Raw genomic sequence first — 27,756 nt, 5'->3', positions numbered from 1 at the left:
ATGTACTTTAAGCAGAACTGCAGCTTAAACATGGCCACTTGCCATCAATGCATTGGTTTTCCTACCCATTTCTTCACAATATTGTATCTATTGTATTTACCAATTGATTGATTGTACATTAACGCTTACATCAGTCAAATCAATGAATCAATGAATGATTTCATGATTTCCCCAAAAAACTGTTTTGAGTTTGGAGTCTAGCGTAGTAGAAGTTACATCATCAGAGGACCAACCTGGTGACTTAGCATCAGCAGCAATCAATGGGCGCTACGCTATCAGAGATAAGTACATATCACATGCTGCACCCTTTTGAAAAATTAATGAGGACTTTTATTACAACCTAAAGAGAGAGTAAGGAGAGGGAAAGAGAGAGTGGTGGTTTCATGCCGCAGTGGAGTACAGAGTGAGTTTGAACGGATACCGGACCTTTGAATGCATTGCAGCCGTAGACTTTCATCCCAAAAAGGTGTGTCGTTGTATGCCTGATATATTGTTAACAGTTGATATAATGTGCGGACGTTGAAATGGTATTATGTATATCTCCTCATATTACAGATGTGTGCTCAGTCTACACAATTTGTGTGTGTGTGTTTGTTTTAGAAATAGCACTGTGCGAACATGGTACAGATGTGTGTGTACACATGTGTGCGTCCACATTAAAGACTGTAACTGACCTGATAGAAGTAGGGGTTGGGCTCAGACTCTCCCACTCCGTTGAAGTCCTCCACGTTGACCAGCTGGAAGTCGTAGGTCAGGCCGGGGTTGGGCACCTGGAACTGGGGCAGCTGCTGGACGTGGGGAAGGTTCCCCAGCTGCTTGTAGCGCCAGTTGTACAGTTTACACAGGCTGTGAGGACATGGGGGGGAATCATGAACATTCAGCCAGACTGACGAAAAAGCTCCCTTCTTTAGAAAGGATGTAAAACATTCATTCTGTTAGGTGACGTCGTTTTCTAGGGTTCAAACAAACTTAATTAATCACCATCTAATTTTAAGTTGATCAAACATGATTACACTGTGTGTAAGCATGAAACCCTACATACGTTACGTATATATTTATTTTATCGTTATATTTATTTTTGATCCCCTAAATGAGCCAATTTATTGTTCTTTATTTTACGGCTTGCTGGCAATCGGCGATTTTATATCATAATATAATAAGAGGGCTTGAGAGTTAATGGTACACATCGCCGTTACACCAAACCCCCCCGGACCTTCTGTTGCCAAGACATCATTTACAGATAATAGTCTCCAGTTCACGGTCTGACTAATAAAGACAAAGTCAAGTTTATCTGATCGATGTTGCTCTAGTCTTATTGCTATTACTTATAAAGAACAAGTTCCTTCTAGAACTGTTTCGATGTGGCAGCTTTAAAAATGATCATTTCAAAGTTCCTTTGGAAAGACAGTATTTCAGTATCACCAAATAGTTATTCATGGGATTCTATCCAAAAACATTGCAATGAATTCAGACATCAGAGCAAGTAGCGCTGAGGGTATCTTGCCCAAGAAATACATTTGGGTGATGACCCAGTATATTTTGGCTGGAAGCCAACACAACCTAGCCACTTACCCATCCCCCGCCCCCCAGGGACACTGGCCTCCATGTCCTACAACCAATCATTGAGAATCAATAAGGACCATTAGCCCTGACGGCGTTGAAGAATCAATCACGATATGACCGACCTGGCGCGAGCACGGCCCTGGGCGTCCAGGTCCACGGTGGGCACCCCAAGGCGGACGAAGCGGGTGAAGAGGGACTGCTCCATGTTGGAGTACTTCTGGAAGGCCATGTTCTTGATGACGGGGGGCAGCTGGTGGTGGTCCCCGATCATGATCCACCGCTTCAGCCGGCTGTAGCCGTCTGCTGGGTTCTAGTAGAAGTCGATTTGTACAGTGAGTCTAGATGTGTGGTCGTATCCAGTGCGAAAACATCAAGGCCTCAATGATTGTATTGCTACTCTTCAAAAGCAGTAAATTGATAGAGAGCCATCTTTTTTTTTCTCCATTGTCTTTATAATGACTTTGTTCCATGGAATAAGATACAAAAACAGGCTTCTCTGTAAGCTTCTAATGAACAATCTGCTTCTGGACAAATGAGCACATCAGGGGGCCTGTGGGAAATTAATGATCTTTTTACCTGTCGATTCCAAACCCGTCTCTGGTGGGTGAACACATTATAGACTAGACCCCTCATTTTTTGGGATCGTTAATAAGGAAGCAGTGAGGGGGTTGGGGGGAAGATGGACACAGAATGCAAAGAGACATTTCTCCATTTCTGTGACATATTCCGTGCCTTGCTATTTGACACCTCAGCAGAGTCATGGGGTATTTTAGTGCTCCTTCATGACTTGCTGAATAATTAAATCATCACATTTCCATTTTAACAGGAACTAACCATTAATGAGGGTGGGATGGGATGGGGGGGAGGACGACACATTATGCATCTCTGATCACTCTTCCCACTTCTTCACATGAGTGTCTTCATCCCTTTTGCTCCCTTTCTAAAATATTTTCTGACTAAGGTTGACCTATATGGGCAGCTGTTGGTGGCGAGCAGTTCCGAGTTTCAACCGACACGAGATGCCAGTTATCACGTCGCAGCTGCACCACCTGTTCTACTCGCTCTGCTGTTTTCATTGTCAACCGTGCCGCGAGCATCTGGTTTGTTACTCGTGCGTGGTCTTTCCAAAGACACAAGCGGCCGCACAGCCACGCATGGGTTTAATTAAGAGGGAAATATGCAATCAATCTTTGGAGATTGGGGTGAATTAAGACGATGGTTCAGTTCACACAATTTACCAAAACTGTAATGTTTTTCTTCTGCTGCTGTTTAAATAAGTACATTGACTTATTTCTGCAGTGGACGGTGGTGTTGAGTCTTACTTTTCATTCAGTCATTCATTTACTGTTTAATATGCAGGCATGTGTATGCGGACAGCATGTGTGTATGTGTCCCATCTAGCTCTGTATCAACTGAGAAACCTTGATAGTTTTTTGATTTTTTTCCATTTGAGCTAAAGTGAACCAATGTTTTTCAAGGCAAGTGCACATTGTCCGCTTATTGAGTTCGACAGACAGGCCACCATGTAACTGCTGCAGTGCTGTTGCTAATTTAATGTAAGGGTTAATTGGAGTGTGACCCCAGACAAACGGCACACACACAAACCTTAATAAGCCCTGCACTGGTTTTAATCACCGATAAGAGCTCACAGAGAGGGAGTACAATGTGATGCAACAGAAGGAGGAGGAGAAGGAATAAGTGCTTTGTAGCGTGGCATCGTCTCCCACTCTGAAAGGAGGTGGGGGGGAGGGAGGGATGGGGGAAATTGTATTGGTGGGGGGGTTGGGGAGGGGGGCGGAGGGAGGGGAGGAAGGAGGAGAGGTGGCGATGGAGGGGGGAGAAGAGGGGGGGGGTAGCCGTCGAGGTCCTTGGACTGGCTAGTGTGCTTAATACCCTCGTCGGTAAACATGCATTTGGACTATCTCACACAATTAAGGGCCCAGCGCCAAAGACAGGCCCCATTACTCGGCTCAAGCTTCATTAATCAGAACATCATCTGCAGAGAGAGGTGGCAGAGATGGCGTCACGCTGAGTGGGGGAGGAGGGAGCTAGGAAGTGATATCTGCACGCCAGTACATTTAGTGCACTTTATCGTCAGGAAAGCGGGTTTTGTCAGCCCTAGACAAGCAGTGTTTGTCTAGCGGGCGAAGACAGTTTATGATTATGATTTTAAAAGAGGTTTTAGTACTTAAGCTTGCATGTTGTCATTTTGTATATGACAGAGGCCTCAAATTTTAATTACCTGTAGGAGGAGAGGGATGAAGGTCTCGATCTCCAGAATCTGAGCCGATTCTTCCATCAGGATGTTGTCGTACTGAAGGGGTCAAAAACATAGGATTGAATAAAAAAAATCGAACTAACGGGATTTAAAAGACGTTTAAACATAAGTAATGCAGTCTAAAGTTGGTTGTGTCAGGGGTTGTTGGTGGGTTGCTGGAGACCTACCTTGAAGCCCAGCTCCACCAGGTCATGGCGCTTAAGGGCGGCGTGCGTGCAGGTCATGGCGATGATTTTGGCCTCCTTCACAAGCAGATACTTGGAACGGTCCAAACCACTCCTCAGCAACTCAAAGGCCCTGAACTCCTGCAGGGTGTGAAGGAAGAGATGGAAGGGTAGAGGGACTATGAGTAAGAAGCAATAATGATCGGTATGATTGTATTCTATCTAAAGTGATTTCAGAATCTCGCAGTGTCAACTTTTTGGTCCTGTAACGCCTCCACTTCCCGCCTGGCATTTAAAGTGTTATCTCTAGTGCTTAACACTAGCACTGGAAATAAATGTGTTTGCTACTTAACACATCTTAGATGGAGCGTCAATGGGTTTGATACGAAAGGTATGTGAACTACAACCCAGCTGCAAAGTAGCCGACAAATCTTCCTCTGAAAAAAATGTTTTAGTTAATGGGGTCAGAAATCTGCACCACACTCAATCCTCTTACAAAAAGTGACATGGTTTCTGTTTGGCCCCAACTCGCGTATGAATGGGGTTTAGAGAACGTTAATTGCATTTACAGTGCCATTCCTCCAACCATTTGTAGCTGATTATGTTTGACACCCTGTAAAAGTGATGGATAGTGTCATTATCTGAGGCTAGGTAAAGTAATAGCAGCAGATCGTCATAGAAGAGAGGTTCACCTCAGTATTTGGATTAAAACACAACCCATACATCAATGCCCACAAGTTCCCAAACTAAACACTGTTAGTGCATACAGGGAAGCGGCTTTAATTGACAATGACCAATCTAATTATGACATCGTTGTCACCCAATCGTGAAAAAAATAAATCGGACCCTTCCATGACATGTATGCTTGGAAAGACAGCACTTTGATTCAGCGCTCTCTATTCCAGCGCTGAAAGCTAGAACCATAAGGGTAAGAACGATTCAGGCCTCCCAGATTTTGTGAACAACATGCAACATGTGTTAACATGTGCAGAGCATGTTTGAAGGATGCATCTTGTATGGGTCAGAAAAGCTATACATAGCAACAAGGGGTTGGCAAAGCATGAAGACATGAACAAAAGGAAGTATGTGTATGCATGAGTACAGGGTGGCGGCAGGTGTCTGTCTTAGAAGATGCCCCTGGAACACACTCCAGCCTCTGAATAATACACTCCTCAAGCCCAGTTATTTGAGCGGGGGTCCTGAGTCCCCACCCCCCCCCATCCCAATCATGAACCCAATCTCTCCACCTAATGGGACTCCATGCTCTTCCCTTTCCCATATCCTCGGCGGCTGCCTGGGGTGGGAGGTTGGGAGGAGAAAGGGAGGAGTACAGGGTGTGGGTTACCGTTCGATACGAGCCCTGAACGCACTTCAAGGCGGATCCTCTTACCAGGCATATTGGGGTCGGGTGAGGTGGGGGGCAGGCTGTTTACCCTGCTATTCATCCCATCCAGCCACACTAAAAAGGATGCCTGCTGCCTTCAGAAAAGGGAGTTTGCTCATATCATAGCACCATGAAACTCATGCTGTGATTAGGGAATGTGGGTTGAAAGAGGGGTGTAGGGGGCTGCGGGAAAAAAAAAAAAAAAAAAGAGAGAGAGAGAGAGAGAGAGAGAGAGAGAGAGAGAGAGAGAGAGAGAGAGAGAGAGAGAGAGAGAGAGAGAGAGAGAGAGAGAGAGAGAGAGAGAGAGAGAGAGAGAGAGCAGTGGAAAGAGAGCGATAGTCTCTGAGGATGTCAGGGCATAAATATTTGATGTGTTACTATTTTAACATAAATATTAAACCGATCAAAACATGCAACATTGATGAGCTCTATTTTTACCACCCTGGAGGCTCCAGAGCAGATGAAGGGTGAAGTGAAACCATGAGAATGGAAGGATTCTCACACACACACACACACACACACACACACACACACACACACACACACACACACACAATACAAGTGGGCCAGGAGAGATAGGGAGAAAGTGTTCTTGAAGAGTGGCGAATAATGACAGTAAGAAGACAGAGTGACTGCTGGGGGGGGGGGAGGAATGTCTAGCAGCAGCAGACACAGTATGTCCTTCCGTCCCCGGTATGTGCCTTCTCTACCCGTATGCCACGACTGCACTCAAAAACAGAGAGCCAGAATGTTCTTGCGGGCTCATCGAAAAGCGCCGTGTTCCAAATCGAGTTTAGCTAGCAAAAAAAACAACAAAAAAAAGATGAGGGAACGGGGAGGGGCGGGCAGATTCATCCGCATTCCACTTCCTCTCCTCTGCAGGTGTGTGTGTGTGTGTGTGTGTGTGTGTGTGTGTGTGTGTCAGAGAGACAGGAGTGGCGTCCCTACAAACGGATGCACTGCTGCAGGGGCGGGGCATGGACTTGGCTCTAGAGCCTGGTGTCTGATGCAGTGATACAGCAGGAGGACAGAAGTTGAGGCGGCTGGGTGAGGGGGAACGGCAGGAGAAAGCAAGGTCAACACATGTGTGGGATATTACATCCAGCCAATAACTTTTATATTGCTTCTCTAGGGGCCTTCGCTATCCCCCATAAATCTGCTGCGTTATTGTTGTGCCTTTCTTGAGTCGGGAATGACAGTACATCCTTGGGACTAGGGGAACAATTGCAAACTATTCACCGTTAAGCGATTTAGCAGACGCTTGCGTCGAAAGCGAAGTACAGTGAATCTATTTTGAGATATATTCAGTCATTACAGAGCAGGTAGGGGTTGGGCTGCTTGCTCAAGGATGGATGCCTACAGGTAGTCTCCTGACATTGGTGTTTGAATTGAAAACCTCTAGGTTAGATGTCAGGGCTAGACCACAACAAGACTATCCTGCCCGAGAAACCCAAGTTTAAGCTAACTGTCCTGGAGCGGCAAGGAAAACCAGCTGACGTAGAATTTGCACATTTGTGGCTGTTTGTTTGATTATGTGAAACAATTACGGGGGAGGTATGTGTAGTTCCATCTGTTTTCAGGTATGTTGATGTGTGTCGGTGTATTTGTACCGTTCATAACAGCAGTCATTCAGAAGATGCTTTTTCAAAACCAACTTTGCATGCAGTGTAGGTAAAGGGTTCGGCAGTTAACGGGTAGACTATGGAAATCTGGGCTGGAACCCAGAACCTCTCGGCTTGGAGCCAAACTCTCGAACCTTTAGACTCTCATTTCACGTACATTATTTTCGAAGACTTGAAAATGTGCTAGTGCTTGTGCTCTAGTGTTTGTTTACCTCAAGCTGAGTGAAGATCTTCTTGATGTGGCGGTAGCAGCCCTCGGCGATGTCCATGTCCTCCTCATACGTGCGGCCCGTGAACACAGGCTGCGGGGCGTTGGAGAAGTACTCGTGGAAGGGGAAGTGGGCGGCCACCGCCTCAGCCTCCACCTGCTTGCCCTGCTTTGGCCGGACCTTGCTCATGTACTGCTCCCAGCGAGAGATCACCTGCGGTGGGCATAGGGTAGAGGCGGCAGCCCCCCCTCCAGGGTGTTAGGAGTCTGAACTGGCAACACATTACTACTCGGGCTACCTTTTCTCAATTGGAAAGCTACACTAATGTGTACAATGTACAAACACAAATGTACGCACGCACACACGCACACTCACACACACAAACATCAAGTGTAAAACTGATAAAAGTAAAACTGATCAAACTGAAAAAAGGATGTGCACGACAACCTTGCTCTATAAATAACCTTAAACAGCACCTTAAAAACAAACAGTGGTTAATTGGTGTGACAAACGGGTTACCATCTGCCCAAAGTTGCTGTTATGGCCGGCGGGCAACACCTCTTTCTAAAAGGTCTGATCAATGGTGGAGAGAAATTGACAGAGCGATTTGCGCCTTAACACATACAACGACACTTGCAGGAGCGCAAATGAATCCAACAGAGCATACATAAACTGTTGTGATATGTCAATTAAGAAACATGAATTCCAGTTTCTGTTTTATGGTGTGTGGAAAATTGAATCATGATCCACCAATTCTTTCTAACCCTAACCCTTTTTTTTAATGTAATGTATAATAATGTAATGTTAACAGTTACTGTAGGAAAGAAGGTGACCTCCATTGTTATAATTGGGAATTTGAAAGTGTACAAATGAGTGCCATTATTTAGGATGATATTGGTAATGCGTGATGAAGATTACCTCACTTAATAACTAGTTTACCTAATTAACATGTCCTGCAGGAATCATGAGAGCCCGGCCATCATAGGCCAAAAGCATATGAATATGAACGTCCATGTTATTTTGAACGCAAGTGGCACATACACACACACACTATGAAATTCTATTAAATCAAATCTCGTATCTTATTTCAACTGACTGCACTGCATCAGTGGCATTCTCCTACTGCCGCAGCCTGCGAGCCATTACATAAAAGACTCACACTCTCAGGGACGGGCAAGGAGGAGACACAAGGTACACCCGCAGTTCCTCCTCTGCCACAGACGGCTATTTTAAGGGCCTTCTAATGATGCGGCGCACCAGGAGGAAGCAATTGTCTGCAATGGCTTTTTATTCTTCCCGGGGCCCCGAGAGGAGAGTGATAATTAGGTGACGAGAATAAACACGGAAGGATATTATCCGGGTGTACATCGACTGGGCAGATGGAGCAGCGGTGGCCCCTTTGGATAAAGGGAAGTTTGGTATGGGTAACTGGATGTGCTCTGGTATAAATAAACCAGGCCAAACCGCATGGATCAGCAGTATCAAGATCTACGATGGGGATGCCTTCTGTCTTCTCGCAGACCACTCTATATGGTTATCAATGTTTAGCTATTCAGGAAAAGTCTGCTCGGTGCCATAAGAGCCGCTGGCGGATTGTTGGGTGACAGAGCTATCGCAGTGTTCTCTGTAGAATTGCCCGAGGACTATTTTAGTCCTCAGAACAGCAGCTTTACACCATGTTGTGGTGACTAGGAATTGAAAGGCATAACACAATGAAGAAATGTGTGACTTAGACTAGGCATTAGATTTTCTACTGCTCTCTAGTGCAAACGCTCACGTGACATGAAATACATAAAGATTCATTTCAGGCCTTCTTTGACCGAACTGCAAACCATCCGCTTTGACATTGCTTCATTTAAATTGAGGTTGTAACACCACTGTAGGGAGAAGTTGTCCTCATGAAAGTGAGACCTACACTATACGATATATTCACTGCAGCCGTCGTTTTAATCAAAATTGGATTGTCACATGTTCATTTTAATGAGGAATAATTCCCTGGGTTGAGGACTTTTAATTGTTTAGACACTCATGAGGTCAAACAACCCAAGAATGTGCAGGTGCCAGGCTAACAGGAGTAAGTTGAGGGAGTCTATGGGTTACCTGGTAGAGGTAGAAGTGTCCGGCGGTCTCACATGTGTAGGAGACATCTCCCGGCACACCCAGGCTCTCCTGCAGCCTTCCCACCTCCCCGAGCAGCTCCAGTCTTCTTGCCAGGACGTAGTTCACCCTGCCATACCTGCAAGACACACACACACACACATCACATCCCCTAGGTTAGCACCGGTGTGAACAGATGAGCCAAGCCATACCTGCAATAGCTTGCTGTGATCCCCTGAGTGAGCACATTAGAATAGCAATCCCTGCGATAGGTATCACAGCCGAGGCAGCGAACTAGGTAAGCACCAGTGTGAACGCATTCGATTTGGTTAGTAAAAGGCACAAGATACGACTACCGCAATTGAATGTGTTGTTGTCGATACTGAATTTCAAATTCAACTAATATCTGATGCTTATGGTTGATGCTCCAGCTATTTGAAAACATCATCTCTAATTAAACCCCACTGCAGAAATGTCTCCTTATGATATAGTATCGTCTTCAGAAATGTAGGAAAAGGAAAATACGACACAAAAGGCTGAAATAGAACATGGATTGCTTTGTACATTACCAATAGACAAATCTTAACATGTTTTAGCCTGTAGTATTCCTTTACCGCCTTTAATTCTGCCTGACAATACATGTTCTATTGTAAAACCTAAGGGGAGTATATTTCCTATAGGTGTGATAAACTAGGATAACATCACGTAGGGATGGATGCAAAGGTGCCACTAATAACCATGCCATGATGCACAAATACAGGGGAACATGCTGTTTCAAATGTTAAACGCGTTATTTTTAGACTCCTCGCCAAGGTCCCCAAGTCAGCAGGTTACTCAGACACAATGACACGGCCCTTCCTGGCATGGTCGTGCCTGGCTTGGCTTGGGTACAATTCAATATGTGTGTGGAGTGACCTTTCCCAGTATGACAAAGCCAGTGATGCGCTCTGTCAGTACCGGAACAGGAACTTAAATAAAAACGGTATATGTGTCTGCATTTTTAAACAAATGTTGGTTTGTCAGCATTATGCGTTGGCAGCGATTGTTTTGTTTGTAATCCAAAAAACAAAATAAAACAATGAAAGGTGCGGTGTTAAACTTAATCACTGACTGCGGCTGGGAGTGGGAGTAGACTGTAGCTACAAAAAGTCGCATTTCTTTTGCTAAATACAACGAACACGATTCTTCGTTATCTTAAAAGTGGCGCACTGTCAAAATAAAGAACCCTGGAACCCTAAAACTTCAAAGGGGTGACAAATTCATTGTCACCCCGTCGAGGAAATGTGGCTAATTAATGCCGCCGCAGCCTTTCACCTTTGCAAGGCAGGGCAGGCGGCTCTGCCTGCCTTTTTCTTGATGCCAATAAAAAAAGTGGGTGTACGCAGTATAGTAGATAAAGAGAAGGATGGAGGGGGCAGTGAGGGAAGCTAGCATTTCGGCGAACACTAAGGTATCTCTGTTCCGCCTACATTTCGTCTTCCCCTTTAGGTTCTGCCGGTAGCCACTGCATAATTTACAGGTATGGCGATGCGCGCCATTGCGTGCATTGGTGTTCCCCATCCATCACATGCCATGCTTCACACCGGTTGCTGGCGGGGTGGCAAATCTGAGTGACATGCGCGGTGCTGTGCGTCTGCTTATTCCAAGCATCGCTAAGAGCTATACTCGTGTTTCAGTGCCACAGATGGTGATTAAGAATGTAGGCTACGAGGCACTTAAAAATAGAAACCGCATGGAAAATGCTAAATTAATATTCAATGATAACGGGCAATTTATATTCAAAGGGCCCGTAATTGTTCTGAGGAGAGGGTGGTTAGTTACGGGGGAGGGGGAGACGTGTTTTGGCTGATGCATGCAGAAATGCGATGGGGGTATGATTGCAGCCATGTGTCAGTTAAGGCTGAGGTTATCCTGAGGTATTGTCTGTGTATGCATCTCTCTCAGGTTGAGGGAGTAAAGTGTACAGGCTTCCCTTCCTTCGCCCCCTCGATGACTCACTAGCCAGGCCTGTGTCATGTCCCTCAAGGTGCATCTCTCACACACACTTGAACACACGCACACAGATATCATACCAGCAGCCACCGACTTTGTCAACCACTGTGGTATTCATGATTCAGTGGTTGAACTTTGTGCTTACTGGGGCATCTCATTTTTTATGCGATTTCAAACAGAAATCCAAAATACTCACCAAACTAGGCTCACAATATATTTCACGGGAATCAGAAGAGCAGAAAACTACGCTTTCAACCACTTTGGTTTTGATTATTTAGTGGTTGAACTTTCTGCACTTTTCACGCGATTTTAAATAGAATATTAGAACACGCTCCAAACTCCCCATGTCTTAAGGGCTTTTGGGGATGGCTACAAAGGCAGGACTCTGCTGCCCAGGCTGTGATCGGCATGTGTGGCACAGGGGCACCTGCTCCGCTTCAAATGAGTCTTTAAGTCTGGGTACAAGGTCTACTCTAGCCTGGCCACACCCATGTCCAAAGGGTTAATCTGGGAGACAATGCCACTGACTGCTGGGGGAGATCACTTACACTCACACTGCTCTGAACAGCTGTCTTTGTAGTCCCTGTGTGTCTTTGTAGTTGCTCTGTGTGTGTAGTCTCTGTGTGTTTAGTCTGGCTTCTGAGTTTCACTGTCAGTACATTCTATTTGATAAGTTATTATAAGCATTTACGTCATTTCTGTACATCTTTGTTTGAGCATGTCCTGCGTCTGTGTGTGTGTGTGTGTGTGTGTGTGTGTGTGTGTGTGTGCCCCCCTACCCGGCTCTAGTCTCACCTGCTGAAGTCCTTCTCTGTCTCTAGCGCCTCCTCTCCGTGACCCATACGCAGGAGGTGACGCTCGTCGATGTCCAGTGCTATGATCTTCTCAAACAGCTGGTTCAGCGCCTGGGGGTCGAGGTACACAGAAACCCATTCAGACAGGGAAGGTCCACTTGACTTATGAATGTGTTTATGTGACCAGAAAAAACCTCTTGTTCATCCATGCAGAAGAGCATGAGGACGAACACACACACACACACACACACACACACACACACACACACACACACACACACACTAGCAACTGGGTTATGTGCGCCGAAAAAACCCAAGTTTCTTGAGCCATTGATGTCCGAGGACTAACAACCATTGAAAATTCTGGGGTACACAACATAGTAGTTTTGCTTACTTGTATGAAAAATAGTCAAACAAAAGCCATACTATATAAAGAAAGACAAATAAAAACCAACCAAAATATTTCATAATGCTTTCAGCTATGCCTTCTCTGGATACATTTGACATATATTGGATACTGAGCGGCCACCAGTGTGAAAACACCAGCAGATTACTTCATGATTGAATAGAGAGGAAACAAGTTGGGGAGCTCTGCTTGATATAGCATTCAGCTTTCCACTTGATTAAGGAACAATGCAGAGCTACAGACTTGCATCCAGGTTTTTTTAAGAAGATTATACCATTTATTTGAACGCCTCTAGAAAAAAGAAATCTGAAATAGGATAATAAGGCCTGATAATGCTGAAAAAAAAAAAATATCCTAATTCGCCATCTTGGACTAAGTACAATTTATTGTCCTTGGTGTTATTTGAACGATGTGTTGGTGTGTCTGGAGTGTGGAAGCATGTGTTACCTGGTTAGAGTGTGTGACAATGAGCGTCCTCTGTTCGGGGAAGTTGTGGTAGAGGTTGGAGATGATCTGGACCGCAACGTCGGTCTTTCCTGTGCCGGGTGGACCCACGACCTGTGGGATGGAGCGGAGGGGATCACGTAGGGAACAGAATAGTTCACACAAAATAAAAATAGGTTTATTTTTTCCACTGTTTATGCTTGTGAATATTAAAGTGTCTGGCAATTTGAGGTAATTTGAGGAAATATTTAGAAATCCCAATTAGTTTACTAACATGGGATCCCAAGTTGGACACGCCAACTTGGGATGCCACTAAGTAACAGGGCAGGGACGATTTTGAAACGGTTAATCATTCTCACAGCTTGTGGTAAAATATGGGGCCTTTAAGTCAAACTTTGTGTGAAGTGAGCCAAGCATGTGCAGTTTAGGCCTGCCCGGGAGCATGCTATGTGCACGGTGCACCAGGTCAGAGCCCAAGGGATGCAAGAACACAGAGCCACCTTCACACAGGAAGGGGGCCGGGCATTATACCGCAGAATATAGTTGGTATCCCTTTTGTGCTCATTATCCAGATAACACCGCTGCATCCATACGCATATTTAATTATAATAACAAAAACAACCTTCCTTGTACTCAACTATGGGCATAATGCTCGTCTAATCTACTAGGTGAATATTTATGAAACATTTTAGCCTTGTGCAGTGTTACCCGGGGTGAGCTAAAAATAAGTTGGGAGTACAATTAGTAGACTCCTCTGTATAACACGCCACATAAACTGCTCCTTGATTTCAGCGAGATGAAAGGCACACCAGGCGAACAGGGAGAGCGGGGGTGGGGGGGTGGAGGAGGAGGTCTGTGGGGCGGTCTGTCTTGGCTGCTAACGACACTGACACATGCCAGGGAGGGGTGTCGGGAAAGGAGGAGGGGAAAGGGTTAGAAGGGGAGGGGGGCAGATACAGAGAGAGATACAGCGTAGCAACTCAGAGACACACATGAAAGAGACACATTGAGGAGAAGAGAATTATAGAGATGTGGAGAAAGAGATACAGACAAACTCATCGCAGCTACACATGAGCAAGGGAATGTGAGGAGAGAGAGGAAGTGTGTGGGGGAGGCGAAGAGAGGGGCGAGAGCGAGAGAGATGAAACTAGAGTGTGATACGCGCAAAGCAGCGACTTGTTTTTACGACTGCTGCCGGCCTGCCGTATTTATATTTACCACCTCTCATTGGACAATAAATAACAGCACAGAGTGAGAGCCCAGCGCCAGCCACCATTCACCAAGTGGGAATGGCCAGTTTGTCAAACAAGCCTGGGTGAGCTGCCACCACCAGTGCAATCCATACAGGGCCAGAATGACATGTCTACGGTTATGGTCGTAAGTTTGGAACGCAACAAGCACTTACGTACTTCTCCATAGGGATATGCCCGTATAGGCTGTATGTGTGCCAGCCCTGTGTATTGGCTGTCTACACGGTCGATTTATACAAAGGACGTATCCTCGAAGTGCATTTTAACATCTGTATGAGGAATTAGGTACAGATGATAGCAGCAGCAGGCAGTGCGGACAATGAATCTTTAAAGCCTGCCATTCTTCACACGGGATCACCTTGCAGGCCATCAAACTATGGCTATTACATTACAGGAGAGTCAAATAATGACAAATAATACTAGTCCCAATACTCCCAATTAATACACGATAATCTGTCAGCTACACATTTGAACAAAATTCCATTTGACAAAGGAAATGCAGTGGACTTTTCAACCTGCTGTTACAGGTCCTTTAAAGGTAACTTAGGTAAAATACTGATCATGTGTAACTAGTTTTGATGACTTTAGCTAACAGAAGCGGCTGTAGAATGATGTTAGCCCTACAGTGTATCTTAAGTGTGGATGAGTGTAGGGAGATACTCTTACCATGGTTAATCCTGGCTGCATTCCAGCTCGGATTGCTTCTATCTGAGTGGGAGTGAATTGAATGGTGTTCCTGGAAGGAGAGCGGTGAACAGAAAAGCCATCATGTTAAACATTAGCACAATGTGATGATACAATATCATGACAGGTACTGACATTTGGAAAATATCCACCCAAACAGGCTACTTCACATAGTAAGCTTGCTGATGTGTCTATTCTCAAACTTTTCATCAGATATGTTACCATGCTGATAAGATCATGGTGATATTTCATTAAGAAATATGCTTCAGTCAATAAATTCGTATTTCCATTATCTAAAGGACAGCAATTCCAAGATGTTCTTCCAGCCTTTTGCCATCCACATTCACCCTCATGCATCCAGCTTCACACATACTCAAATATATCACTTAACATATCACTAAACCGTTCCAAAAGAGCAGTAACATAACCGCCTACAGCCAACAAACCATACGAGTCACCAGCATGCGTGAAGAAGCCAATATGAGAAGCATGTGTTTGCTATGGCTAAGATATGCAACAAGAGACATGCAAACAGCAAGGGTTGCTTTAATGGTGAGGATGATAAGCACTGGCATCATTTATACTATATGTTCACATGAAATCAAAGAGAAACCGCAACGGCAGTGCCAACAGTGGTGATGCTAAGGGATGCGCCACGGTTGCGCTAAAGTTGGCGATACTAAAACGTAGGTATTTTCATTTGTGATTATATTGCATTGAGCCCATGGGCCATGTATTGAAATGGAAGCTAAACACATCTGGCTGAGGTTCTAATCAGAGCTCCTGTGTGTGTGTGCATTGCATGTGAATAACCTGTCGACGATGAGGTGTGACCTTGTTGGAACAGGAGGTGGACCCTCTTCACTTAGCGAAGGCTAGGGTGAACACCTGTTGAGAGACTTACGCCATACCTGTCGCCAATGCAGTCGAGTTATGGCAGCGGGGGGTGTGCCCTGTGTGTCTCACCGTTTGGGCTGGTTGTAAGGATAGGGACCCCGGTTGAGGGGCACGTGGGGCAAGACCACCAGTGTCTTGTCAGCGGGCGATTCCTCCTCTTCCCCGTCCGCCCTCCTCTTTTTGCCTTTGTCCTCCTTGTTGGGAACAGGGAACTTGATTCTAAAACACACAGACACAGACACACACACACAAAGAAAGCCCAAGGGCACAAAGAGAATTAGGCTTGATAACGACCAATGAATAATTCAATACAACGGGAAAAAGGAGCAGTTTAAGGGTGTGACTGATTAAAGCCATTCTCAGCAGTGCCCAACGATTCATTCATTGGTGACAATGTCTAGCGAGCTTTGGAAGTTACGATACTTTCATTCACTTTAGACTGCATGTGTGGCTATGTTGCTTTAAAAATTCCTTTGTTCATGCCGGCAAACCACACAGGTACAAAATACCTATATTAAAGAATAAATGCTCAAACTCCTTTAATTGCGGGCAGTTAGCCAATGTATTCTACTGCAGCACAGATCAAGAAGCTGGTTGAAGCAAGCTTGCTCAGCACTGGCCCAATGGGTCCGAGGGACAAGGTGACCAAATTTAGTTTCACCACTCCTCACCTGAACGGGGGCACCTGCAGCTCGGGGTTGTCCTCGGCAACCTCCACCGTGTAACCAGGGAAACAGGAGCGCAGGTGGTCCAGGGACAGGAAGGTGTCGTTGAAGTCAAGGGAGGAGATCTGATTGGGCATTTTGGAGTAGTGGGCACTCCCAGGGTCGCCGTAGCCCAGGATGATGTCATGGAGCCAGTCGGGCACCACGCACTCTGTGTTCATCAGGTTCCTGATTGTCTCCAGCACAGCCTGGGGTGGATGGAAAAAGGAAACAAAAAGGTCCATGTGATGTACATTTTGAACTGTATGCAAAGCAAGGGCTCCAATTGCGCCAGGAGATTAGCTGTTACCCACATTTATATAATATGTCCTTGAAGGATACAAAGACAGCCAAGTAGCCCTGACATCCTCGCGGAAAATCGTGCAAAAGAGTGGTATTTTTCATTCCTATTCCGCACTGTTCTTTTTCTTGATCTTCATGGTGGTTGGCAAACATTATGGTGCATTACCACCACTAACTGCCTTTAATGCTGGATGCAGAACTAAAAAGGACATCTGTACCAATTTCAATGGCTCATATAATTGGTACCAGTAATACTTTGATTGAGAGTTATGTGAGAATTTTATGCTGGCCATTATATTCTTGGAAGCAGTCAGTACCAGTCTTAAACATTCTAATGGCCAGAGGACATGAAAACTTTGATGTCGGTCGCCGTCAACGACGAGTAAGAGGTGCTTCACTTTTTCTACTCAAGCATATTTTCTGTGTGACAAAACAGCTTTGGGTTCTCTACTGTAGCAGCTCTGACAGACATGATTGCGATTTAACACATTAGGCATAAACAACACTATATTCATTTTTCAATGAAATAACCTTCAAATGAAATGTTGTGCTACGAAGTCAGCCAGAAAATGGATCAAAGCAAAAACAGATCAAAGCAAGGCTACAGTAGCCACAAATTAAACATTAACACCCACATAACCATCTCTTCTTAAAGGAAGGACATGGAAGTCATTTTAACACCAGCGTGTAAGACAGCAGGCTCCTGAGTGATGCAACTCAAACCTACAGTATGCATGGGGGGGGGGAGGGGGGAGAATGCAAGGAAGGTGAAGGGTGTTGTATATCACAAGGTCACCCACAGAGTGCTGCTGCTTAGTAGTTGCTGCTAGTGGCCTTGGGTGGGGACGGAAGTCCCCGGAGCTGCCCTGCCCCCAACCCCAGTGCAGCGCGACCCAACCAGTCCAATATAGCTGAGTGATCACCAAGGGCTGATGTGGGCAGGGCGAGAGCTCAAGGCCTCGGCAGGCAATTCAGAGAGAGAGAGCAAGAGAGAGAGAGGGAGAGAGAGAGCGATAGAGAGAGGGAGATGAAGAGAGATCGAGATAGGAAGGGCGCAGGCAAGCGATTATGGTGAAGTGAGGGGGTAAAAGAGACATAGGGGGATTGGAAGAGATGGGTTGTGTCAAAAGGGAGAGAGATAAAGAAGCAGAACGGTCTCCTTTTGAAAATTGAGAGGGAGGCGTCTAGAATGTAAGGAAGGGGCTGAAAAGAGGTAGTATAAAAAATGGACTGGGTTAAAGAAAGCTGGGGAATGACAAAGAAAAAAACGTGGGGATGAAAGAGTGATCAGGAACAAAAGTGATGGAGAGGGGGGAATTGTGGGCGGTGCACCATGGCTGCCTGAGAACCAGAAAACCTTCCTTGAACAACCGCATCCACAAACCTTGAAGTTGTTCTCTTTGGGTTTGCGTCTCATGATGATGTTGAAGGACTCGTAGGGGTCCTCGGTGCGGTTCTGGATGCTGCTGGTCATGTCCTGCTGGTACTGGTTGGGGTCCAGCCACACTCGGTAGGTTCTGGAGTCTCCCCGCAGCTTGGGCTTTGGATCAGGGCCTGATTAGAAACGGGATTGGGAAGACAATAACAGATTACCATCTGGATGCAATATTGCACTGGATGGCATGCCAGTATTCAGCAGTAAAATAATAAATATGGCAATACGAACACAAGATTCAGACGGCTTGAGGAATAAAACTTGATCTGCCAGTTGCTGAGAAGCTTTTAAAAGTACTGGCTTCACACATAGAACAAGTTTGCAGTCCCCCATAAGTCCACAAGCATCTGGTCAATGCAGACCCCTATCCCCAACCTCTACCCATCACAGTGCCTTTTAATCCCCTAACCCCTCCGCTTATTGCATCACTGGAATTAAGTCAGAATAAACGATGACTGACGCGTTTACAGTCATGACGGATGCAAAAAGAACAAAAGATAGTCACACATAAAAAAACAACAGAGACTATGAATAAGCATAAGTGGTAGCGGCGCCTTCATTGAAAGACGTGTTGACATTGGGGCATGTGTTGTATGCCAAGCGACTTCAGGAACCTTGCCAAATGTAGGACACATACGGAGGTTTAACCCTGGGCTTAAGAGTCTGAGTTGCATAATTCAGATTTCTTGAATGTGTAGCAAGTGGAAAGAGAGGATGGGGCTGGTATTAAGCAGGCACCTCGGTCCGGAGAGGATATGCATGTAAAATACCGTCTTGACAAGAAACACATCAACAAATAAACACAGAGGGAAATACACAGACGCACACGCACACAGATAAACAACCAAAAACAGAAGAAAAAAGAAAAAGAAGAAGACAACACAGACACAGACAGACAAATAGTCAAAATAATGAACACACATACACACACAGAAAACAAAACAAGCAACAAAAACCTCCCTCAAACATAGCGTGGCCTTGCTTCGGCTGCAGTGACTAGAGGTGACAGGGCGGACAGACAGAAGCAGGGCTTGGCTCCCATGGGAGGCCGGTGTGGTGCGGCGGAAAGCTCAAGCAGACATCCTGATCGGCTCGCCGTGTGTCGCTGCAGCTGAACCGGCAAGCCAGACAAACCCATTCCTCTGGTCCTAGTGTAAGCATCCGTGCATACAGTAAATCGCATGGATCGCCCCGATGCCTCTGCTCATTCATATGTAGACGGGGCTGTTATTGAATAATTAAAGGGGACATATCATACCACCAGGTGTGAATGTGATTAGCCATTACAAGCCGTTTTCAAAATGTGCAGCATTGTGACATCACAGGTGGGCGTGTCCATCTAGATGTGTGACGGATAGATGGACACGCCAACCTGTGATGTCACAATGCTGCACATTTTCAAACCTGCTTGTAATGGCTAATCACACTCACACCTGGTGGTATGATATGCCCCCTTTAAATGTTGCCAAAAGTATAGTAAATAAAACAATGGATCCTGAACTGAAATCTAACAACGAGACATGGATATGATGCATCTCTTCCCCATTTTAGGTATGCAGTTAGTATCCTGAGAGGGTATGGGGGGGGGGGCAGGGGAAATCAAGGTACAAGGACACATGTTTCAACAGGGGGGGGGTTGAAAAGACAACTACTTAGAATAGGATACAAGCAGTCCCCCTTGGAGTGAACGTTCTCAGCTGTGGATGAGATATGCATCTGGAGGGAGGTAGGTAGGGGAGGGGAATTCGAACGCGGATTCTGGCACTTAGAATTAAATTGGATATCTGTCCGATGCTAAACATGTCTGCCATAAAAAGCTAAGACAGATGTATGTGGCTAGCCCCATTCCCCCCCGCGCCTCAACTAAATCCTAGGTAAATCGATACTAATGTAATAATAATGTCTTTAGTCAAAACATAGGTCATTATTACAGTAGCAATACCAAAGTAGTATGCTCATACTAGGTCACAGACCCCACCTTCCACGTAATAATATTGGCAGCAGCTTGTTTGGTAATGGGTGGTAGGTATTGCCTGCCTAAACAATCCACTCCCTTCCATGTCCGCTGACGAGCACAGCCATTAAACAAACCAACAAACAGTCAGAGAAGCATGCGGCTCTTAAATCCAATACAGAATGTAGAGAGAGAGAGAAAGAGAGAGAGTGTGCGCAGGTGTCCGTGGCGACCCCCCCAGGTTAATGGAATGGTAATACAGACAGGTGAGGTCACCGTGTGACCATCACCATGACAACACCTCTCCGACCCCTTCAAGAGGAGTGCAGAGGGGTGATGTAAGCGGTCCGACCGGATTGAGGGCGATGTGCTCCACTTGTGTCCGCGGCCCCAGTGTGTGTGTGTGTGAGAGTCAGTTTGAGTGTTGGTGGCTTTTTCCACATTAAAAAAATAAACAAAAGCCAGTCCCATGTGCACACAGCAACATGGCAGCCCAACGTGCATATGTAGGAGTACGTATGAATAAAGAGCACGCTTGTGTGTTCAGCATGTATGGCCATTATTGTGAATGAGAAAGTGTTGTTAACGATCCTGGTTATAGGAACACATCAGACGGATACCGAGTGTTTAAAATTGGTACTGCCGTTGGAATTCACCACATTGGAGAGTTGTTGTTGCCGCCCCGCCCCCCGACATGAAGCTCACTGGTTGCCGGGTAGGGAACCATGATCGAACCAGAACGCAAGATGGGCGGAGCGCAACGTTATATTTTTAGTTCATTTTAGACAATGACAAGCGATAATTAATGCCAATTGTGCTAGTGTGTTGATCGTCAACGTAATTCTATTTTTGTACAATTAAAAACAAGCTCATGCGGCATCCGTCTTGAGATCCTCTCAGCTCTGAAAACATGCAATGCAATTTCAAGATTGGCCAGTGTTCCAGCACAGCTTGGTCATGGAGCTTTGTCAAAAAGAGAGTGAGGCTTTATAGGTCGGGGAGAATCTAGTACAATCTCAGTGGATCATGTTCATTTGCTTGCTCCCCCTACAGCACGCTGGGGTTTGCGTGCCAATTTGTCTCACATCAGGCAGCTCAGAGAATACTGGATCGTAACACACAGGCCGGAACTAAAACATGTTTTTCCCTGGAACTGCGGCTAAAAAGGAGAACACACTGGAGCATTGCCGTCGGAGAATCCCGGTATTTCTAATAAGCATGTTTCCCTAATCTCCAATTACATTTTATGATTTAGTACAGTTAAGGCGTTACCTATTCCACCTATATTCGTTTAATAAAAGACAAACAAAATACCGTTTGTAGGTATGTATGCCTATTCGCATGTACCCACTTGTGCATAAGAGAGATGGATATCTCGCTCTAAAATGACCAGTATCCTGGTCATTTTACGTATATATTTCGCACAGTAAACGTGTTACATATTCCACCTCTATTTGTTGTCTCAAAGACAAACAAAATACAGTTTGTCCGTATGGACGCCTATAGGGATGTGCCCACGTGTTGATGCGTGTACGAGCGAGGTCATGGGCAACACATTGGTACGCACCTTCCTCAATGACGCGCCCTTTGTCGTCCAGCATGCCCTGCACCTCGCAGCCCCTCACGTACACCAGGCCCGTCTGCTCCACAAAGGGCTGGCGCCGGTCGAAGCGGGTGCCGTAGGGCAGGTTGGGACGCACCGTGACCAGAAAGCAAACGTCGTGCTTGCGCAGCCCTGGAGGTGGAGAGACGTGGATGGGGGTGGGCAGGGAGGGGAGGGCACAACAGTGGGGAGTTAGGGAAGCACAGATGAAGGAGAGCAGAGAGGGACGGAGAACAGGTGAGACAGGGACGGAGAGAGAGAGAGAGAGAGAGAGAGAGAGATGGTGGAGCGAGAGAGAGAAAGAGACAAAGCAGTGGGACAGAAGATTTATAAATATAGTGAGAGAGAGAAAGAGAGAAGAAGAGTATGGATATATATTGGACAAATATATAGAAATAAAGTAGGGATAGAGAAATTGAGAGTGAGAGAGGAGAAAGGAAGAGAGGGAAGGGGGTTGGAGGAGTTAGGAATAGTGAAACAGGGAGATAAATTGCCCAGTCAGTCAGTGTTCAGCTGATGTTTAAAACATGAAGCTAAAATAGTACAATGGGGACAGAGGTAAGGAAGCAGAGAATTGCATCGCACTCCACAACCACCAAAGTAATAACCTAAAAGAAAGGAAAAGGCAATAGGGATTTGTGCAAGGGTGGTGTAGAATGAAAGAAATAACAATATATCCTTATATAATGATGTTGCAATATTATAGGAAATATTCGTTGAATCAAATTTTCTGAGAAGCATGCCAAAATAGGAGCTTTGTTTTTCCAGGTTGTCACACACAACTGCTATAAATTGGCAATGTAATGTAGTGATATATATATATTGTCCTCGTGATAATAACATTAGTAATATTTTGTTGTGCTTGAAGGTTCTATAGGGCTCTAGTGCGAGTCAAAATTAGCAAGGCTGACCTGCTACACCCAACACTGTGCACAGTGTCCCGGTCTGCCAAGCAGAGAGAAGCCAAAGGCATTAGTGAAAGTCTGCATGGTGGATAGCCAAGGAAGGTTCCATGAACTCTACACCCGACTGGTGGGGCGGAAAAGGGAAAGGGAACATGGAAGAGGAAGTTGCAGGCAGGAATCATAAAGTAAGATTCCAAAAGGGATGACCCTACTCTGGAGAAAGTCAATAATGGATCTCGTAAGCGGTTGTGTGTTGCATCATCAATCTTCCAATGTTCGGACCAAAATAGAGAATAATGTAATTCATAAACACACGCGTACCTTCCCATTCGTGCTTGATGTGGTCTCGGACGTTGAGGTTGATGGTGACGTCAGCGCGCACACGGGCAGGCCAGTTCTCCCCGATGTTGGGCTTGGCCACCTCCACGATGGAGAAGGCGGTGATGTTCTGAGCCATCCTGGCCCAGCCCCCGAACACTGTGCTCCCGTACTCAGACTGCCTGTGAAGGGGAGGGCCGCACAAACAAGAATTGTTAGGAGGTTGGATTTGGCTCCATTACCACAAGCTTGTTTCGATGGATTTTTTAGTTCCTGTTCACTGCACCAAATAGTTAGTGGGACAGTTTTGCTGCTATGCAGCCTGTGCACACTGTGTGTGTCAGGTGTTGCAATGCACTGTTATTGCCAATGGTTAGTTTCACCTAGGCAGTGCTTGGTTTACCACATCACTTTCTCATTTGAAAGATCAGTAGCAGAGCAGTAGTCATACATGAATGTTGTCGTCACTTAAAGTATTTTTAGATACACGTCATGAAGGAGCATTTAGGGGTTAGGTTTCTTGCACAAGGATGCCTACAGATAGTCTAGACTGTGGCCATTAGGGATCAACCAATTACCTTATGGCTGGGAATTAAACACCCTATCCACTCCAAAGTATCCTGCAGCCTTTATCTCATATGCAATTCTACTTTAACAACAGGAAGCAAACATCACAAGGAAGAGGCCCACCATGGCTTCATGCGCGCCACCACGTCCTCGATGTCCTGTCTGATCTCGTAGGTGGACTCCAGGCGGAAGAGGTTGAAGTTCCTCAGCAGGTAGTCGTGGAGGGTCAGGAACTGGAGGTTCAACTTGGGCAGAGCGAGACAACCTGTGGGGGAGGAGGGTAAAACTAAACGCTGTGTTTGAATACTGCATTTTTATGGACTTCCCATGAGATGTTTTGCGAGTGATACACCACTATGATGTTTTCCTCGTGGCACGGACATTGTAGACGAACATGCATTTCTCCTACTTCTGAAAGACAATGGAGAGTGCTACACGAGTAATGCGCTTAGAGTGTGCAGCTCTGAAAGATGGGTGGTGTCTCAGGTGAAGGTGCCCCTGCCAGCTAAAGAGGATTCCCTGTAAGGAGTGTTTGTGATCTGCGGCAAGTTAAGTGCCTTTGCAACAAGAGATAACAGGCTTGAGTGTGCGTGTGTATGTGTGTGTGTGTTTTGTCGCGTGCGTGTGTCTTTGTTTGTGCACAACACATTCTGTGATAGTGCAGCGATTAGTCACGCTAACAAAACGGCGGGCTTTTGTGCACACACAAAAAGAAACACACTCTCATCTCGAGAGCGTGCAAGTTGCCACACACACCTTCGCCTGAGTAGTACTCAGTGGGGACGATGTTCTCATCCCAGATTATCTTCTCCGTTGGATAAAGAGGCATCTGGTTGAGCTGCTCGATCTGAGATATCCTGCGCTCATGCCGAGAGACCTGGAGGAGTGACGTGGGGGGAGAGACGTAGAGAGAGAGAGGATGACAAAGAGTAAGTGAGGGAAATGTGGGATATTGAAACAATATAACTTCAGTCTTTCCATGTTAAGGCTTAGTTATGGTTGGACGTTGACGTAACGCAATGACCACACAGTCGCTTCGAACCTGTTGAACCTGTTTTGGTTCTGCGTCAGGTTTATGTTAGCGGACCAATCACAGCCCTTACTGCTGCATCGCCTCGATGCAAGGATACAATTTTTGGGAGCAGCACGTCAGACCCTTGCGGTGGATGCAAGGAGGGTTCGCTAGGGCGTAATGTCTCGTAAACCCCCTTGCGTTGCGTTGACGTACAACCATAACTAAGCACAATCGCATTATCTAGCCTGGAGGTGTGATACTCTTGCTTCCTGTTCAGCCTATATGTCGTTGTGGCGGTCCCTTGCGAGAAGATGGAGAACCAGGTTGGTGTCACCACTCTTAGGACTGTTTGGGAGTCTTAATCAAGTATGAACCCACACTAAAACTAGGGCATGAGCCGTTAACAAAAACGTGGTTAGGGGATCCTCGGCCACTCTTTCTTAAATGTATTTGATAGTTGAAGTTGTTGTGATAGTCTATGTTGGTGATAAATGGCTGTTGATGAACTGCAGAATTTCGGGATCGAAAGTATCCCTTGATTGAAATGTCTGTCGTTGAAGAATTTACCACATTGGTCGTCCATCGCAGACTCATGCACACTTAAACACGGTCAACATGTAAAATTCCCATTGCACATTTGTTCCTGTGATAATAATTTTGTTGGATCTGAAACTTTCCCTTAAAAAACTGCTGCGTTCAGTAAACCGTACCAATCGGGCGTCAGTAGTGGGATCCCAAGTCTAGGGATTTTGAGTAAATCGAGCAAATTCCCTTACAAAAATATATTTACATTCGGCAATGACCAGGCAGGCACAACACCTCAATGGTTTTTTTGTGTGCAGTCTTAGAGTCTGCTGTTCAATTATTCATCGGGGAAATGAGAGCCAGGGATATTTGCTGAATATAGACCAGCTCATCTATTCAGCATAGGAAATAAACAGCCTTAACTGGTCAAACTACACCACGGCTCCCTCTTTCTCTCTCTACCGAAAGGACACACACACTGTGGGCTTCAATATGCATGGCTTCTCTGTCCTATGTCAGCTTAAGGCGGGTGAAGCTCTTCTGGTACAGAGCATGATGCACGCAGCCAGATTTCCCAGTCCGATTATTGTTGTCAGTTACAGCGGGGGGGGGGGGGGGGGGGGGGGGGGGGGGGGGTGGGGTGGCTCGGGGTTTCGCCCAATTGAGTACCCTGACGTTGGCTCCTGCAACAACGTAATCAGCTAATTATGAAGAAGGGCTCCTCCTTCTCCTCCTCTCAGCGCTGACCCGAGGAGGCGCTGAGAAGGTAATTAGGAGTAACCACTGGTCAGCCTGCCAACTCCCCAACCTTTGAAGGGCACCCAGCCGTGTGCACGTGTGTGTGTATTGCATTGGGGGGGGGGGAGGACGTGGTGGGACATTGGATTGAAAGAGCCCTACGATTTTATTTATAATGTTTTTCGGAAAGGAGGTCTCTCGCACTCTCTCTCTGGGTACATGCAGTAATGAGGGACTGCAGAAATTCCAAGGGCAACAGCATAAATTAGTGACCGAACAAAACAAAACACACCATTATATCATTATGCTGGCTGGGCAGTTACTCATCCACATAAAGGACTTTCTCAGTTAACCGACGATGTTAAGCAAACCACGATTATTTGTTCACGGACTGATTAAAGGCACTAACATAAGTCTAGACACACAAAACACAACGTTGAAGGTAACCGAAAAACTGCAGTAAAATAGTGGTATCCCACGACACCCCTTAATACGCATTGGCAGTGGAAGGAGACGGAGGGGATATTTCAGCACTCACCAGCAGCTCAAGGAGAACAGTCAACTCAAAGGTGGTGCCCTGCCCTTCTGGCAGCTCTGGCAGCAGACACAGGTATGAGGCCACGCGGTGGAGGGTGTCGGGACTGTAGAGACAAGACATGACAACGACAACAAAGGGGTGTGGTTAACTGAAGGGGTGGGGGGGGAAAAAAAAAAGCACAAAATAAGCAAAAATCAACACGCTCATGCAGTCCGTTTTTTCGACTGAAGTCCTGCACTTTAAATCCATAAAACGGTACAAATCGATAGTGCACTTGGGTTATTTCTGTGGCGACAGAATCCCACAAAAAGCGAAAAGGTATTGATGATTTAAAAAGGTAAATGTTAAAGCTTCGACCGGGGGGGGGGGATGGAACCTTTTCCATTAGTACATCTTAATTTAGTATGTCATCAAGCTTCCGCCTATGTTCAGCTACTGACACTGTCAATTCCCCAACAATTAAGCCAGCTGATTGACAAAACAAAACCACCACCAGGGTTTTCCTTTGTCCTGCAGCATGAAACCCCAGAAGGGGATTCTCCTTGTACTGCGGTGCTCCACTGCTCCGCTCCGACACCACCGCCGCCACCATCCTGCCATGTCAGCACGCGTGTGTTGGGGGGGGGGGGGCCGCGGTCCATTGATGTGGATTACCAAAATCAAAGCCCCTCTCCGTCTCGGAGCAGCTAGGCGCAGCTCTCCGCATGCAGGCCCGTCTTCATCGTGCTGACACGCTGTGACAGCGGCACGCCCACGCGCACACTGCGACGACGCGGGCGGTCGCGCAGTGCTTGAGTTGACTGCGCGCGTGCGCGCGTGTGTGTGTGTGTGTGTTTGAGCAAGCGTGTGTGCGTTTTGCATGCATGTGGGATTATTGGGATCGGTGTATGCTCAGTTGCTCATTTGTGTGTGCATTTATTTTGTGTGTTTTTGATTGCATGCACACGTGTCCGTTTGCATGCGAGTGTGGCCCCAGTGTGGCCCGAGTGTGGCCAGCTCCACCACTTGTGGGTGGAGCTGGTGGTGATGGTGGAGCAGGAGGAAGTGAAATGCTGCAGTCCGCGTGACTCAAGCGCCCGGCCCTGGTATGGGTTCTTTATCCTCTCGGTTATGAGGCAATGGCGGCACAGTAGCTCACTGGGGGGGGGTGCAGATGAGAGGAGACTGGACCAGGTCATGGATGACAGCTGAGCCACTGGCAGAAAGAAGGTAAACTAGCGGGACACGCGGCTCCTCGGGAGCCACTGGTTTCTAATCGCTCCCCTCTCTCCTCTGACCTCCCGGCTGGCTCATTAGTGTGACCTCCGCTGATATCTGCCCCCACAGTCGATGGACAACTTTTACAGTCGGAAAGCTCTTGTTTATCG

The 27,756-nt window shown here is 46.3% G+C and overlaps 1 protein-coding gene across 1 annotated transcript in view; it reads right to left on the bottom strand.

The window, feature by feature from the left end:
* Positions 1-27,756, bottom strand: part of aqr (aquarius intron-binding spliceosomal factor) — a 52,702-nt gene that overhangs the window by 13,943 nt on the left and 11,003 nt on the right. The window contains exons 15-31 of the mRNA XM_079751800.1: positions 26,390-26,492; positions 24,330-24,450; positions 23,697-23,838; positions 23,010-23,188; positions 21,748-21,915; positions 18,176-18,345; positions 16,456-16,697; positions 15,854-16,003; positions 14,870-14,939; positions 12,957-13,067; positions 12,105-12,214; positions 9,321-9,456; positions 7,224-7,433; positions 4,009-4,146; positions 3,806-3,877; positions 1,686-1,873; positions 675-846 (exon numbers count right to left, since the gene is read on the bottom strand). Of these exons, the coding sequence (XP_079607926.1) occupies positions 675-846; positions 1,686-1,873; positions 3,806-3,877; positions 4,009-4,146; positions 7,224-7,433; positions 9,321-9,456; positions 12,105-12,214; positions 12,957-13,067; positions 14,870-14,939; positions 15,854-16,003; positions 16,456-16,697; positions 18,176-18,345; positions 21,748-21,915; positions 23,010-23,188; positions 23,697-23,838; positions 24,330-24,450; positions 26,390-26,492 (2,482 nt within the window). The remainder of the gene's footprint in view (positions 1-674; positions 847-1,685; positions 1,874-3,805; positions 3,878-4,008; positions 4,147-7,223; positions 7,434-9,320; positions 9,457-12,104; positions 12,215-12,956; positions 13,068-14,869; positions 14,940-15,853; positions 16,004-16,455; positions 16,698-18,175; positions 18,346-21,747; positions 21,916-23,009; positions 23,189-23,696; positions 23,839-24,329; positions 24,451-26,389; positions 26,493-27,756) is intronic.

The sequence above is a fragment of the Pollachius pollachius genome (genome assembly GCF_949987615.1).
Source record: "Pollachius pollachius genome assembly, chromosome: 15".
In the NCBI taxonomy this organism is placed as follows: Eukaryota; Metazoa; Chordata; class Actinopteri; order Gadiformes; family Gadidae; genus Pollachius; species Pollachius pollachius.
This window is presented reverse-complemented; position numbering and strand designations above follow the sequence as displayed.